The sequence below is a fragment of the Cannabis sativa genome, chromosome 6 (genome assembly GCF_029168945.1).
Source record: "Cannabis sativa cultivar Pink pepper isolate KNU-18-1 chromosome 6, ASM2916894v1, whole genome shotgun sequence".
NCBI lineage: Eukaryota > Viridiplantae > Streptophyta > Magnoliopsida > Rosales > Cannabaceae > Cannabis > Cannabis sativa.
This window is the reverse complement of record NC_083606.1, coordinates 60006367-60024250: the sequence shown is the minus strand read 5'-3', so window position 1 is coordinate 60024250 and position 17884 is coordinate 60006367. Positions and strand designations below refer to the sequence as shown.

Below are 17884 nucleotides of genomic sequence, written 5' to 3'. Positions count from 1 at the left end.
AAGATGAACTTGATTCTAAAATAAGAAGTGAAGCAAAATCCTTGGCAACAAATGAGCTTGGAGATTTTGAGTTTTTAATAGCAATTATTATTTGGTTTGAAGTATTATCTGCTATGAATTTAGTTAGCAAGCTTTTACAATCAAAAGATATGCTTATTGATGCTAATATGGAAAAAATAAAAGGGTTAATTTCTTTTTTTTTTTTTGAAAAATATAGAGAAACACGTTTTTATGATGCCTTGAATAGTGCTAAGGAAATTGCTATTGAAATGAATATTGATCGAATTTTTCCTCAAAGACGAACAATTCGAAGAAAAAGACAATTGGATGAGAATTTAAATACCCCATCTATTGAGTAATCTGGAGAAGAATCTTTTAGAATTAATTATTTTTTATACCTTGTTGAGCGATTTGAACAATATGAAGAATATGAAAATATTTTTGGTTTCTTCTTTACTTCTGATAAGCTCCAATCATTAGACAATACAGGTTTGAAGTCTTGTTGTAGTCATTTTGAAAAGGCATTTGAAACATAATGAACAATATGATATTGATGGAAATGAATTATATGTGGAGTTAAAGTTATTAAAAGAAATCTTACCTAGGGAAAAAATGAGAGCTATAGATATATTAAATTTTGTGAAAGGCGTAGATTGTTTTCCTAATACAATTATTGCGTACATAATTTTATTAACTATTCCTGTGACAGTTGCTTCTGCATAAAGAGGTTTTTCGAAATTAAAGTTGTTGAAGTCCTACCTACGGTCTACCATATTACAAGAAAGACTTAATGGATTAGCATTGATTGCGATTGAAAATGATGTTTTAGAAACTGTAAATTATGAAGAGATGGTTGATGAATTCGCTTCAAAAAGTGTGCGAAGAATGATCTTTTTTAAATAGAAGATTGATACTTACTTAAAGTTGTAATGAAATAAATAACAATTATTATAATAAAATAATTTTTTTTATTAGGGCAGACCCTCCAATATGTTATATATATGGCAAAGTCAACATTTAAATAAGTATTATTCTCTTTTATTTAATATTACCAATTCATGTGGAAATTAAATTTTATATATTTTATGAGGTGTATTTTTTAGTAAATTTATATATATGATTTGATACAATGATTCATACCCAACACGACAGAAGATAATTAGATTCCTTTAATATTAAAGTATACAACATTATATATAAGAGAACACCCAACTTTGTTAGATCGATCATGTAACAATTAATCGAACATGCTTGGTACTTCAATAGGATACATATTAATTCTATCTGACCAAGCATTTACATCACTTGATTCTGAAATACATTTCCAAACCGCACTATTACACTTAAAACCACTTCCAAATGCAATTTGCCAAACACGGTCTCCTTTCTTAACTCTTCCTTTCGCCTCCAAATAACTAAGCTCATACCAAACCGAAGAAGAAGAAGTATTACCAAATCTATATAGTGTCATTCTTGAAGCCTCTACATCTTCCTTATTCAACTTTAGACTATCTTCAAGAGCATCAATCACAGCTCTTCCCCCAGCATGTATGCAAAAATGCTCAAAAGCTTTCTTAAAATTAGGCACGTAAATTGAAATCTTACCGGACGATGAAGAGGGCGACGATGACGACTGCCACACTCGCCGCAACACTGCAGACAATCCATACCGAAACTGCTCAGAATAGGGAAGCACTAAAGGGCCTAACCTTGACACATTGATAGTTAAGGTTTTGGCCGCAACAGGAATAAGTGATCTTGAAATGGATACCCCTTGCAACCCATTATCATCCGGTTGTTGGAAAACAGATTGGTAAGCATTATCATCTGAACTGGTATTTGTTCGAACAAGATGTTGAAGCTCGTACTTAGCGGCAGGCTTGTCGATTTTTCGATTTGAAAGAAGAATGGCTGCGCCACCCATTCTGAACAAAACATTGGACAAAAGCATGGACTTCACGTTGCCTTCGTAACCATTTTGAGTCACAACTTCCATGCTAAGAACAAAAGCTATGGAGTTTTTGTGAACTTTAAGCAAATCTTTAGCCAAACTTATAGCCAAAATCCCAGCACTACACCCCATTCCACTAAGACTAAAGCTCTTGATATTGCTTCTGAACCCGAACTTGTTTATTACCATGGACGAAATAGAGGGAGTAGGGCAAAAGAGGCTGCAGTTGGTGACCAAAATATCAATGTCTCTAGGGTTTATCTTTATGTTGTTGTTTCTTGTTTTTGAAAGAAGTTGTTTCACAATAGGAAAAAGGATTTGTTCGATCTCTGCTTTGCTTGCACGTATTGAAAGATTGGGGTTAACTTGATGGAGTGAAAGTGGCATACATGTTTGGCTGCTGATGCCTGATTTTTTCAACACCTTGTCTTGAAAATCTACACTTTCTTGGGTGAAACGACCACTCCTTTCTAAGTGCTCGGTGAAATTCGAGTGCGTAACTCGTAGCGAGTCTGGAGGGCGGTAGCAGGCAAAATCTACGAGATAAATGGGTTTGTGTTTTGTCGAGAAATAAAGTATTATCATAAGCGAGATGAGTAAAATTGTTGTTGTTGCTAATAAGACTGATTGTGGGAAATGGTAATGGCCGAGTAGTTGAGAGATTATGATTAGTAGTTGTGGAGCTTTATTTGTGATGATGTTATGTAGGTTTGATGTGACTGTAGAGAAGGATTTCACTATCACCATAGTGATATTTCTCATGATATCCATGTTGAAATGTTAAAAGGATAAGAACTCTATGTATATCTTGGTTTAATGGTTTAAGAGTAGTTTTTGGTATGTATGTTTTGAAATATTTATATATTGTAATAATTCTTTAGTTTAAGATTGTTGAAGAGCTGATGGCATTAAGGGAGATTTGTTACGAAGGGAATTTGTATGAGGAGATAATACGGGAGAACTAAATAATGCCTAGAGGGAACACTAACCACTACTTTTTTGTGTAATGTATAACAAAGAAAAACCCATCAATTTGAATTAAATAAGTTATACATTCACCAAACGTGCACCATAAAAAATAAGAAAGAAACCATAACAACACTACAACAATTTAGAGTTTCTATTACGTTAAAAGATAATATTTTTTAAAAAATGTAATTATTTAAGGAACTCAGAACAACTGTTTCGGGCGTAACTAATCAATTTATAATTGTAATTTTTTATTTTTACAAAATTTACTTTTTCTCTCTCATTCTCTGTTCATTCGCTTGAGACTCTCTCTCTCTCTCTCATCAGCTTGTTGGTTACACCATTGAGTATTGTCTGTGCAGCATGAAGTATGATCTTCTGAGTTGAAGACAGCTTCGATTTATTAGTCCACTTAGCAAGATGCAGCAGGTTGTATGCCTTTATTTTCCATTCCAGCCACTCTTTAATCCCTTGTATACACATTTTGTTGTGATGACAGTTGAGAAAAAGATGTTCCAATGTTTCGAATCCATTACTGCATAATAAACAAATTTTATCCACTGTTGGATTGAACTTTTGTATTTGCTCTTTTGTTTTAAGTTTTCGCAGCAATATCAACCATATAATCACCCTGTGTTTTGGTATAGTTAGTCTGTTCCAAACTATTTTGCTCCAACTTACATCTACAGGCTCGGTAAACAGTAAATCAATACCAATTTTGATGTCATAACTCATTGCTGCAAAGGCCTGTTGATCAATCTTAGCCATGAGCATGTTCTTAACTGCCACTATCCTCTTCCAGTACCAGCTGCAGTCGATTGATGGGTACTCCCACCAGTTTTTTCCCATCAAGTATACCTCATTGATCCACTTGCCAAATAAATTGTCTTCTTTGGTGGCAATTGCGTGCCCATACATATTTCCCCATTACTGCAGTATTCCAATCATGTATGTTCCAAAAGCCTAGCCCCCCTGCTTTGTTAGGTGAACACGTACACCTGCTGCAATGCTACGAAGCCAGGCCCCGAAGTGACTGTCATGCCTTTCCAAAGAAATGCTCTATAAATGCTCTCCGTATCCTTCAACAATTTCTTTGGCAAGATTGTGATTTGAACCCAATATGAGTGAATAGCAATTAACACCGAGTTGATGAGTGTTTTTCTTCCCATATATAACAAGTTCTTCGAACTCCATACTTTAATACGAATCACCATCTTCTTAAGAATACATTTGCATTCGGCTGATGATATTTTTTTGGAGCAAATTAGAATGCCGAGGTATCTAAAAGGAAGGCTTGCTCTTATGTACCCTGACACTTCAAGCACTCTCTTATCCTCATCCTCTTTCATCCCACTACAAAACACATTGCGTTTAAACACAAATACACAATGTGTTTCTTCAGATAATTAAAGTTTTTTTTTTATTACTTTGATAACAATTCAAGTCATTCACCAGTACAGTGTCAATAATTTGTGTAACATTTGTTTAATTGTATTTATTAATATGTTATTATATATATTTGTATTAATATATATTGGACATTGTGACTCGATGCATAGTTGTATTAATATATATACATACAATAATTAAGCTAATTCCCTATTGTACAAAATCTATAATTTGCGATATATATATACATACGATAATTAGGCTAATTTCTTATTATATAGTAATAATAATAATAATAATAAGATCAGTTGAAAGTTTATTTTTTAATTTCTTTTTTAATTTTGAGAATATATATATGTGGTCATTAAAATAAAACAATAGAAATTCTAATAATGAAATGTATCATGTATGGTATGTATAATTTGATACAAATTCATGTAAAGGAGTAAGTGTGAGTGAGTGCTTACTTGTTGTGGGTGGATGTCTTTGTGAGAAGGTACAACTCTTTAATATATTTTTACTTAGCAATATAAAATCTGTTGAACTTAACTTCTAAGGGGTATATTCTGTTAAAAACACAACAAATAGTTAAATACCCAACAAATTTTAATTACATAAACATTTATATAAAATAGGTAAGATAAGATATATATATATATATATATATAAATATTTATATATATATATATATTTGTTTACTTATATTAAAATATTTTGATTAGGGTTGATTGATATTATTATAACTTAATTAGGTAAGCTACCGTTTGTTTGTTAAATTACTATTACATGTAAATCTTGTGATCATGAAGTAGAGTGTTGCTCTTCAACTTCAACTAACTAATTCAAAGAAAACTTGGACAGTTTATGGGGAAAAGTTAAATGCAAATTAGAAATAATGTGTGACTTCCTATTGATAACAAATTGATTAATAATTTACAATAAAAGATTGTTTGTTTATAAAATACATGAGGAAGTAACTATGTAATAGTACACAAGATAATAACTTACAATAATAGATTATTTATTTATAAAATGCATGAGGAAGTAACTATATAATAGTACACAAGATAATATTTTTGTAAGGGGATAAATATTATATTTTTGTGTGATTTTATCACAAAAAAAAAAAAAAACATTATGTAATGGCATAAGAAAATTAAGATCATGTGCTATGAATAAAAGAGTCAGCAACATGTTAAAGTACATAATCTTTAATCAAAGGTTATTAGTATGATTTACTAATGCCCGTCATTCGATACAAGCAATTTTTATTCGGATTGTTGATGTAGTTGGACATCTTTGAAAATACACTGTTAACCCAAGATAGGTTTTCAAGAGGGGTGAATTAAAATTTTTTAACTAATTTTGAAAATTTAAAAACCCCAAAGATAATTTATGCAAATATTCATGTTTAATGTAATAACAAAGATAATCACAAGTATAAACAAATATTAAACTTGAAATGTAAAGAGTTTAAGGATAAAAATTGCAAACTCTCGATTTTTATAAGGTTCAAATAAACAACCTACGTCATTAGTCTTCAAAGCCATGGACCTAATTTTAAGTTCAACTATCGAGCCAAGTAAATGGGTTTCACTAACCCTTACAACTGTGGAATTTTTCACCAAACATACTACAAAATCACATTTTTGTGTTAGTTCTAACGTCCACAAAATTTAAAAACTGGTGCAATTAAAGAGCTGGAAAATTTGGTGTCAGTTATGCACTGACCCAAGGTTAGCATTATTTTCAAGGTTATATGCGTTAATTGTGAACCGACGCAACATCTAATCAAAAAAACAAAAGAATAAAAACACAATACCGGTAACAGGCATCGACCCATTTATATAAAAAAATTACCTAATAAATCTAACCTATCTAACCCACTACTAGAAAAGTAGGCTTTAGAGGCAGTTTTTAAGGCCTTCACCGTTGGTTTTTGCAAAATTCACTACCAACGCTGTTTTGGGCGGCGCTAAAGGGGTATAAAATAACTGTCACCATAGGGACCCTATGGCATCGATTATTATGAAATAACCAATTCCATAAGGTCCCTATAATCGACACTATATGGACCCTAAGGAGTCAATTTTTATGAAATAACCGACTCCATAGGGGCTTCTTATGATTTTTTTTCAGCTTTAATTAACATTATTTTTTTTTACTTTTATTAAAAATCTAAATTTATTAATAAAAATTAAATTGAAAAATTAAATAAATACAAATTTACATTGCTCTAAGTATTTGTATATTAGCCATCTTTTTATTCATGTTTTACATTTTATAATATGTTTTTTTGTATTTTTCTAGTATTTTAGTATCCTTTTATAATTTCTTAATTTATGTTTTGTTTAATAATTAATATATTGAATAATAATTATGTTTAGTATTTTAATTTTTATATAATTTAATATTTTTGTATATTTAAATTTTATAATATGGGTTTGTATTTTTTTTAGTATATTAATATTATTTTTATAATTTAAGTTATGTTTCGTATAATAATTAGTACATTGAATGATAAATAATATGTGATATTTTAATTTTTATGTAATTTAATATTTTTATACATATTTTTTTAAAAAGAATTCTACTCTAAGTAAATATATTACACTAATGTTATTCTAAAATTACTTTAATTATTTAAGGATTACCTAAATATGGAAAAAAAAAATATATTCTTATAAAGAAACATACCTCATACCAAATAATGATGTGTATACGAGACATCAAAAAAGAATTTTGTACTGAAGTTTTAATAGAATAAAAAAACAAGTTAGAAGCAATCAAATGATGAAAAAAAAAAAATAAGAGAATGACCTAAACTATGTGGTGCTAAAAACTAAATTGAGTAGAGGGCAGTTAGTAGGTTCGAAATGGCATAATTTTTTCATTTCTTAACCAATTATGTAATGTGACCACTCAATTTCATATAATGTTTTCAAGACCAATACAATAAAGTAATAAGTTAAGGTACAAAATGAATGGATAAAATAAGAGAAAGACCAAACAATACATAAACTTTTTCAAAAAATTTAAACATCAATAACTTTTGATCTAGTTATCCGTTTGAGGCAATTTTTTTTTTTTATTTTGAATTTGGGTATTTTTTTTCGCATTCTATGCATCCCAAATAGCCTATGGTAGTTTGACCAACTATTTTGTCCAAAAAATACTATTTTGTATACTAAAATCATGTTATACACTATTTTCACCTAATTTTTTGTGTTTTCTTTTCCTATTTGACCTGAAATAAACTAATATAATTCTTATGTTAAGTATTAGAATCAATGTTTATCATGTATTTGTTAATTTTACTACAATAAATGTGCAATACTAATTTCCCTTTATATCTCTTTTAATATTTAAAGAAAATTATAAAAGTTAATTTATTTAAAATAGTTATTTGGTATAGAGGTAAGGACTTATAAATATATCTTTTTGATCACAGGTATCTTTTTTTAGCTTATTATAATTATCATTAACACTCAATAATATCTAACCTTATCACTCAGCAATATAACAATATAATATTTATCCTAACTATTACAATACTAATTACTAACATTGTAACTAACTATCACTACAACAAATTTCTTAATTAGCGGCGAAATTATTAGCGACGGATAAAATTCACTCCTAATAATGGTAGTATTAGCGACGGACTCCAATTTTCGCCGCTAATTGGGGGTTTTTTACTTTTTTTAATATTATTTGCGGCGAGCTGTCCGCCGCTAGTGCCCACCGGTAATAGTATTAGCAGCGGGGTCTGCCGCTAATGAATGGGCGAGAAAAATTCAGCCCATTCAGTTCGAATATTATTAGCCGCAGGGTATTAGCAGGGGACCCCACCGCTAATAATAATAAAAAATATTTATTAACTATCCGCCATTAATGCTTCTATAATTACCTCATCTGACCCTCTTCTCCCATTTTTTTCCATTTTTTTCCTCTAACCCTAATTCCCTTCAGCCTCTTCCCCATCCGACCCTCTTCCACCACCACCACGACACACCACGCGGGACCACAACGACGTACCTCCACCACCACCGAATACCGGCACACTATTTCATGTAAGTATTTTTTTTTTTTGTTTTATATTTCTGATTTTATTTTAGTTGAAAAATTTTAACGATATAAATTGTTTTTAGGTTTTAAATTTATATATAATGTGTATTTATATATATATTTATTTATATAATTAAGTTTGGGTATATATATAAATCTGTGTATAAATATATATATATAGATTATTTTAGGGTGTGTACAGATTTATTTATTATATATTTTTACCGTATATATTTTTGATTTGTGTATATATGTATTTTTGATCTGTGTATATATATATATATATTTTATCTGTGTATATTTTTTATATGTATAATATATCTATAGTGTAGTATATGTGTATTATAGATATATTGATTATTTAAATGTATATATATAATATATATGCTTTTTTTATTTATATATCTTTATATATTAAAAGTGCCTATCTAACGGTATTTCTTGGTTTAACAAAATATACTTAAAAATAAAAGAATATTCTGTTAAATTTAACGATTAGGTTTGATCTCCCGTTAACAAATAAACCCAATAATTAAACCCAAAAAATTAAACAATCTTTTAAATATTAATAATATCTTTTTAAATTAAAAAAATCATCTTAGCCACATATCTCTCTAACAAACCTATCTTGAGAGAATATTAATAATTTTTTTTATTTATTTTTTAAAAAAGAAAAATCTTTATATATTAAAGTTAACCTCACGTTATTTAATGTTTTTTCTGGATAAGCATAGGAAGCAGAAATACCACTTCTATCTTTGTGTGATTGCAGATATACTACTTCTGTCATTACCCACTTTTTAGCTTTATAAATGGAGATGTTCATATAATATTAACACTTAACAGAATATTTATAGATATAAACTTACATTACAATGCTATGTTAAAAAAAGAACTAAATAGAATAATCTACTACTCCAATAATAAATTTATTTATAATTTTATAATTACATTAATATTATTTTTAATACATTATTAAATAATATTCAAAATCTTAAAAAGACCAAAATCTTAAATGAAACTAGCAATACGTGGCTCGGCACGTACATTCACCTAGTATATATATATGTATATATATAATGTATATAGTATAGGCAGATATATATATACTATATAGATTGTGTACAGTTTATTATGGAAATTTTTACACCAAAAATACAAAATAGAATTTTTATTACATAAATACTTACACACGGTTACCTCAATATTTTTACCTTTTCTCTTTATTTTATTACATATATACTACATGCACACTCCCCCCATGCATATGACACGTGCATCTCCCCCATCCCTCTTCAATCAACCATTAATCATGACTTCCCTCTCTTTTTTTTCATTTTTTCCTTTGATTTTTCATTTCTTTTCAGTTTTTTTTTTTTTAAATATCTTGTAACCTCCACTGATGACTTATATCAATCATACCTTACATCATTTTCCTCTCTTTTTCTCTTCTTTTTTTCTTTTTATAATTTTCAATTACTTTTCAGTTTTTTTTTTAAAAAAAAAGAAATAAAACCTCCATAGCTGAACTCTTCTCCTTCCCTTGTGCCAAAGAAAAGTTCTAAAATGGGATTGAAATTTTAGCTAATAGGAATAAGGGCAAACGTCCTGTTGTTCAAAACGATGACTCGGATTTTGCTCCTCATTTGTCGAAACGTGAGCGAGCTCCTCCTAAAAAGAAATCAAAGGTTACTGCCCATCAAAAAATTTCTCATGCTCCTGCTCAAAAAAATGATTAGGATGGTGCTCCTCTTCGATCGCAGGTTTGTTTTCGGTTTCTTTTTGGTTTTCCCCCATTTTTGAAATTTTTTCATATTCAACTTTTGTGGGTTTTGAGTTTATTGATTTCTCATTTTGTCATAGTTTTTTCATAGTTTTTTAATAGTGTAAACACCTTCTGTATGTATTTTTTTATATATGTTTTTTATGTAGTTGTTTCCTGTCCATTTTTATATCATCAATGGGTAACAATGAGATTTATCATGGATGTTGATGTTCAAAGAGTTTTTCCTGTATTTTAGTTTGTATACAATTGTTTTGTAGTTTTATTTTAGTTTTGCTACTTGCATATGTTATTTCATTATAAAACTAATATGCAACTATTTGCACAAAACTTACTATGTATAACTACTATTTCTTAGTCCCCGTCAAATTAAATTCCTGCATAATATATAAACTATCAGAAAATGATAATGCAACTATAAGGCAACCAAAACAAAAAATAAACAGACTTATACGTAACTGGTTGTACCTTAATTCGAATTTACTCTTCTTATTGTGTTTTTAAATAAATATATTTATATTGGAAACCAGTAATCAATCAAAATGCAACTGTATATATCGTAGATGTATTATTCATGAGGTTTTTTTTAAATTTTTACATTATACATTGTTTTGGATTTGGTGGGAGCTCCAGATATGTTTGTTACAGATCTACATTTCATGAATATGGATTTCGATATTAGGGGGAGTTGTTTTGATCGAATAAAGCAGAAAACAAATGTGTAATTTCAGTTTCTTCACAGTTTTTCTGATTTTTTTCGTCATTTTCAGTTTAGATCATTGCAGGTCTTCTTTTCCAGTTGATTTCGCCGGAATTAATGGTTGTATTTCCTTTGTTTTGGTTTCATTTTGGTTGGTTTGCTGTTTTGAAACGATCGAGGTATGTTCATCTTCATCGTTCGCTCCGTGCAGCTGAAGGTTTAGTGCATGTGGTATTATTGTAAATATTTGTATGTGGACTATATAAATATTTAATGGGCCGGCCCATAGTATTTTTGTAATTTTTTTTTTCGTTTTTTGTATTTTTCTGTTTTCTTATTTATATATATTTTGTTGTATATTTTTTTTATATTTTTAATTTATTTCTATAATTGAAAATATTTAATTTTAATTATTTTCAGATTGAGCAAAAGGACTTTTAACAACTTGGAGAAGGTGTACACAAAATTTTTTTTGTGAAATGTATGTTTTATTAATGTGTAATAGAGTTAGAGTTTTGATCTCACACACACCTTTGATGGTGTGGAATCATCATGAGAGAGAGAGAGAGAGAGAGAGAGAGAGAGAGAGAGAGAGAGAGAGAGAGAGAGAGAGAGAGAAAATGGCATCCATTAATTTCTTGCTTTTAGGGCATAAATCCCAACACAAAGACCCTCTTATTTAAAAGATAACCCTTCACTAGTACCTAGGAGGCACAAAACCCATCGAGACCCTCGTAGGGTCTGTTTTGATCTCTCGCAAGGGAATGTATTTCCTCGAAGAAAGCACAAACCCAAGGATAGTAAGGAGCGTCAATGCATATCCCTACACCAAGGTTGTGAAAGCAAAAGAGACCCACCAGTGGACTTGAGAGAAAAATAAGCAATGCAAAAAAAGGAGACCTTAGACCTCGTATGAACTCTTGAAGGAATGACTCAGCAAATGCTAAGGAAATTTTGAATGAGGGCATCATGGCAGAGTTGACCATTCTTAAGAGAGATATCTACAAAGTGTCTTGACGATAGAAAGGAGATGATTTTGAATTTGATTGTGAGGATCGGGACTCATGTGCTAGAAATGTCCTAACGACTGAACTCCCTACAAAATTTAAAATGCCAGAAATGACACAATTGTTGGGTTTTATGCCCTAAATAAAACTCATTACAATCTGATTAGTTATCAATTTAGAAGTGAAGTATGTTTACATGTATGTTACATGTTTATGGTTTAATACATATACTTGATATATGCACAAAATCAGTTAAATCCAGAACATATAGTTATTCACAATTACAGTATCGTCAATACAGTGGAATGTGATTGTGATTATATGATTCAAAAGATTTGGTCCCTGTTCATCAGTGTTTTGGATTTACACTGATGTGATAATCAGCGATGAAGTATACTTACACTTGGAGTAAGTGTTATGTTCTTTCCAGAACATTGGCAAAGTATACTGGTTTCGAATGCATGGAGTATGCATTGGACTGGACCGATATTGAACTTGGTTAAAGATATCGTAAACTTACCGTTGTATCTTTCCAAGTCAATGTCAGAAGTTGATCTTAGATTAAGAGAATCTAAATCCTGATATGCTTAGGCTCAATCTCAGGAGTGCTATTCTTGTTCTTTGATTTATTAGTTAAAGCCTGTTTTGAGTAAGGATAATACATATATTTTGGGAACATGATAGCATAACTGAATAGGGAGTGCTAAACATAAATATGGAAATCTATAGCTTCTACTGGTGTATAGAAGTAAAGTGATGATTCCTTTTGAGCTTAGTTAAATAGAAGTAAATGGATGAGCTCTTGTTTCAGTGACTATATATTAGATCACTAAAACATCATTTACAGGTAACTAAGTGTTCAAATGGGCAAAATACATTGAGGGGTGTAAACGGTAAATTGGTCCCGTCTCGATGTAAATCATCTATATAGAGGATCTCTAAATCACATTAAGATTATAACAATGGTTAAATGAGATAGCATATTGATATCGTGAAACATATTATATGCTCTATATAAGTCTGAGAGTGCAATTCCAAGTTCTAAGAGTGGATTCAACGAGGAATTAATAAGTTAGGGATTTACTTGGTAAATCGGTTCAACTTATTGGAAGCTCAGAATATAGATCCATGGTCCCCATTCTAGTTGAGATTATACTGTTTGTAGGACTCTATAATTGATTTATGATTAATCAATTATAATTCTAAAAGTTAGACTATGTCTGATTTGTGAATTCTCACAGTTTAGGGATGAAATTGTAAATAAGAGGGTTTCTAGGTTTAATTATTAATTATGAGACTTTGCATGTCTAAATTAATAATTAATTTTAAATGGCAATATTATTTAATAATCTATTTTAGTTATTAAATAATTGGTTTTGGCATTTAAATGATTAGAATTGGAAAAATGGCATTTTTGGAGAAATAGAAATAAAATTGAGGAAACTGCAAAATCAATGTGAGGCCCATTCACACCATGGCCGGCCACATCATTGTATTTTCCCAATTATTATTTTTCAATTTAATTTGTCATTTAATTGCTAATCAAAGCCTAGCCTAAATAGGAAAGTGGTGAATCACACTAAATAAGGCAATTATTCAATTACACAGTAAAAGAGGAAACTATTTATTTGGAAAGTTGTGATCTTCCCTTTTCCTATTTATAGCAGCCCCTCTCCTCTCTTTGTATGCATGTGTTTGCTTGAGAAAACTTTGCTCTGCAAAGTGTGTCACACGAAATCAAGAGAGAAAAACAAGAGAGAGATTTCGAAATCCCTAGTGAGAGAGAAGTGCCCACTCACATCATTCAGTATCTCATCATAGTTTGGAAGACTGTGAAGGATCACATCCAACTGAAGAACTTTCGGGCTCAGATCTTGATTATACTCTGCTACAGACAGGAATCAAGGGTTAGAGATCTGAGTGGAGGAAGACATTAATTCCGCTGCAATCACTGTAAGTTATTCTTAACTTTTATGTGTTTAGTTCATCGTTTTAGAAGTTCAATATTAGGTTGTTAAATCAACATACTTGCAAATAGATTTAAGATCCTGGATAAACATAATACCAACAACAATACATGGGGGACACGGACCCCAGTGACCATTTGTCACAATTCAATAGACTTATGACCGTGTTAAGAGTGAGTGATGATGATGCAAAGTGTTTGTGCTTCCCATTGACCTTGGGAGGATCCGCAGAAGAATGGTTCAAAAAGTTGGAATTAGGTTCCGTGAGCTGCTGGAGTAAGCTACAAACTAACTTCCGGAGGCAATTTGTGGCTTTCAAAAAAATAAACCACGAAGTCACTGCTCTGACTTAAATCAAGAAGTTGCCTACAGAAACTATGAAAACCTTTATAAAGAGATTCAAAGAAGAAGCATCTAAAACCAAGAAAGTTAATGACGAGCAACAGCTAGGATTGCTACAAGCAGGCATTGGAGTGGGAACCCTTTTTTGGAACGAGCTTCAACAAGAAGGTGCAGCCAACCTGCAAGATTTCCAAAAGTGAGCCCAAAAATACATCAATATGGAAGAAGCACAGATCACAGTATTTGGTGGATATTACCTGACCGGAAGGTCGAATAACACTTACGGAGTACAGTACACGTGAGGAGTACCTACTGGATCTTCAACACCACCCAGAGTGGTGCCTACTTCAAGTGTGCAATTCCAAGTCCACTTGGCTTACTCGCAAAACACAGTCGCATGCCAGCCTATTCCAAATACAGAGCTCCTTCGGCAGAAAGTGTAGCACCAAGAGCCTTTGTTCTACACCCAACTCCCATAGCGTCTCTAGCCATGAGCACTGTACCAACTCACCACACTGCACAGAGTAAAAGACTTGCAAAGGGAAATACCTAGACTAAAAATAATAAAGGCAATAAATCATCCAGGTACGACCCGTAGTATGCATAATACAACGACCTCAGGGACACCCAAGAGCGAGTGTGTTTAGTCGCACATCAGAATGTGTCTTACCGAAAGCCTCCACCTATATTCCAGGACCATTCTAAGAGGGACCCAAATAAGAAGTGTGAATATCACAATGAAATCAAGAACAATATTAACGAGTGCAAATGCTTGAAAGATGAAATCAAAAATTTGATACAATTGGCACACCTCCACGACTGAGTACGAGACTAGTTACCACACATGCAAGAAAGACACGCTGGGGGTCAAATACCTCAAGGAGGTATACCTTAAGCTCCTAGTGCGAAATTCCCTTGCCAGCATAAAACTCAGTACAACCAGGAATGCCTCTAAATCCCCCTTGACCTAACAGGAGAGTAGCGATGATATCTAGAGGACTGCATGGAAAGTGATATGTAGAAGAGTTGGATAATCATGAAAAGTATGGAAAGTGACTCAATTACCTTGCGGAAGGCCTAGGCTCATGGATTAACCCATTACCTTCACTAAAGAGGATGCCAGACCAGTGCACTTCTCGCATAATGATCCTCTAGTCATTGAAGTGCCAACTACAAACAAAATAGTAGCCCGCAACCTGATAGAGAATGGTAGTTCAGCAAAACTACTATTCAAGGATGCATTCCTAGCTATTGGCCTCATGAATCAAGACCTGTCCCCCAGTGGCTCACAACTTACAAGATTCACTAGAGACTTCTTGATCTCAATGGTGAAGATACGACTGGCCTGTTAGAATTATTTTACCAGGATCGAGATTTACTAACAAGTATGTTATTAATATCCTAAATATGAACTTCTAAAACGATATGAAATAAACACATATAAAGTATCAGGAACCTTAAGTTTAAGTTTCAACTTATCTAACCGTACCATTTCGCCATTACCAACTTTAAGTTTCAACTCTCCGGATTTCAAATAATTCCAGTTTTCAAGCAATTGCAATGAACAACTGACATGGTTTGTAGATCTAGAATCAAGAATCCAGATGAATTTATCATTCTCTAAAATACATGATTCACAAACTAAAGCATCATTGCTTAACCATTTTTGGATTATTCTTATTGTGGGTTCAATCTGTTGTGAAGGATAATCTAAGGAAGTGGAATCACTTTCTCTATTCTTCTCAACTGAGCTTGAAGTAGTAGGATTGTCGGAGCTATGAACTCTTTGCTCTTCAGATTGAACAATTCCCAGCTTAATTAGCTGCTTTCTGAAATTTCATGTTCATCATGAGCAAGTGTGAAGTGTTACTCTAACTAGGAGTCTTCTTCACACCTTCAAGTTCATTCCTAAAGGCATATTATAGATGAGTGTTGGGATGTGGGTTGTACATTTTTGACACTACAAATATCAATAAACAGAAGTAAATCATTTGGTTTGATAAATTCATACAAAAGTTCAGAAAATAACAAGTAAAGCAAATATGTTTGTAAAAATACCAAAAACTAAACATATTTATTATTTTCTAAGGGTTCCAACATAATGAAATATAGTGTCCCGGTAGGCGAGAGTCAAAGATAACATTAGTTGAATAGAGTAGTCAGCTCATCTAAAATGGACACCATTTTAGCAACCTTTTATTTGATCAAAATGAGAATCCAACGTTGTCCCGGTAGGCGAGAGTCAAGGTTATTCTCATTTTATTAGCTTTCACCATTGTTTCATGTTCTGTAAATTTATCTCTAAGTAGTCACCGTAGGAGAGAGTCTAATAGAGACGAAAACTTACAAAACACTTATCATATGAGATCTTACGGTGTTAAATGCTTTCAACGAATAACCATCCAAAAGGAGGACGAAATCTAGCGTCTCGAGGTTATATTGAAAACATTTAACTATTGTAAGACCAACAATGGAGATCGAATATCTCTTAATTTAAGCTCATTATTTAAAATAATGTATTTTTAGTTAATCATTTATTTTAATCCATATATTTTAATAATGAAAATTAATTATTTTTAAAGTTGGTCCAAAATTAATTAAAAAATTAATTTTTAACTTTAATTTAATTTTCAATATTTAATTTTCGAAAATCATTATATAAAAATATATAAAATTTCGAAAATTGTAAAATATAATAAAATAAATGCTTGAAAAATATCTAATTTAAGTTGTTCTAAAACAACAAAATTTTCAACTTAAATTATTTTTCAAAATTTAATTAAATAACAAATTAAGTTACTAACCACTTAATTTGAAAAATATTTCATTTTAAGTTGATCCAAAATTAACAAACTTTCAACTTAAAATAATATTCCAAGAATCTCTCAACAACTAATTCCTAGAATTCCTCAACTTAATTTTGAATTTCAAAAATATTTAAATTCAAGTTGATAAAAAAAAATAGTTATAAATAACTAATCTACAACTTAAATAGGAATATTTAATGAAATATTTAATAATTAAGCTTCTGAAGAATCTAATTAGTTAGATTCTATATTTAATTAAATACAAGAAAAATACATGTAGTTTATCTTGAATTAATTTCATTAAACTAAGTGTGTTTTTCTTAAATTAATTTCAAAATATTCAAATGAAAAATTAATTTCATATATTTCGAAATTAATTATGTTGCTAATCAATTTTTATTAGGTTAAACTAATTTAATTAACCTAGTATAGTTATTCAAATCAGGCAAATGGGTCTTCACAGTTGGGGTTGTTCATGTGAGGGAGGGTAAGGTTCAGTATGTCGTAACCACTGCTATGGCCCCCTAACTCTCACACAAGGCCCAAAAGAGAGGAATTTAACCTTAAAATGAACAACTGTTATTAATTGAATAGGCCAAAACACTAATTGGGCCTAAATAAAATCTATCATGGTGTGACATTTTATTTAGCAACCTAGTCCATTTTAATTACAAAAATTAAATGGGCTACCTATATGCATCTAAGCCCAAAGCAAACATATAGGCTCACAAAGGCACACAGATTTGGATGGATCTTATCATGTTACTAGGTTATACACAGATGAAAGAATAATGTAAAATTTACATGTTACAAATTATTTGTTTGACCTATTGACAATTGAACCATGGGTTAAAATCAGATCATTGGATCTGTCAACAAGTTAACCATGGCAATTTAGATC

At 31.0% G+C, this 17884-nt stretch overlaps 1 protein-coding gene across 1 annotated transcript; it reads right to left on the bottom strand.

Annotated features, from left to right (window-relative positions):
• Window positions 1-1133: 1133 nt before the first annotated feature.
• Window positions 1134-2950, bottom strand: LOC115695338 (3-ketoacyl-CoA synthase 7-like). The gene has a single exon (XM_030622411.2). It carries the CDS (start codon window positions 2720-2722, stop codon window positions 1238-1240), a length of 1485 nt encoding a protein of 494 aa, XP_030478271.1. The 5' UTR covers window positions 2723-2950; the 3' UTR covers window positions 1134-1237.
• Window positions 2951-17884: the final 14934 nt, after the last annotated feature.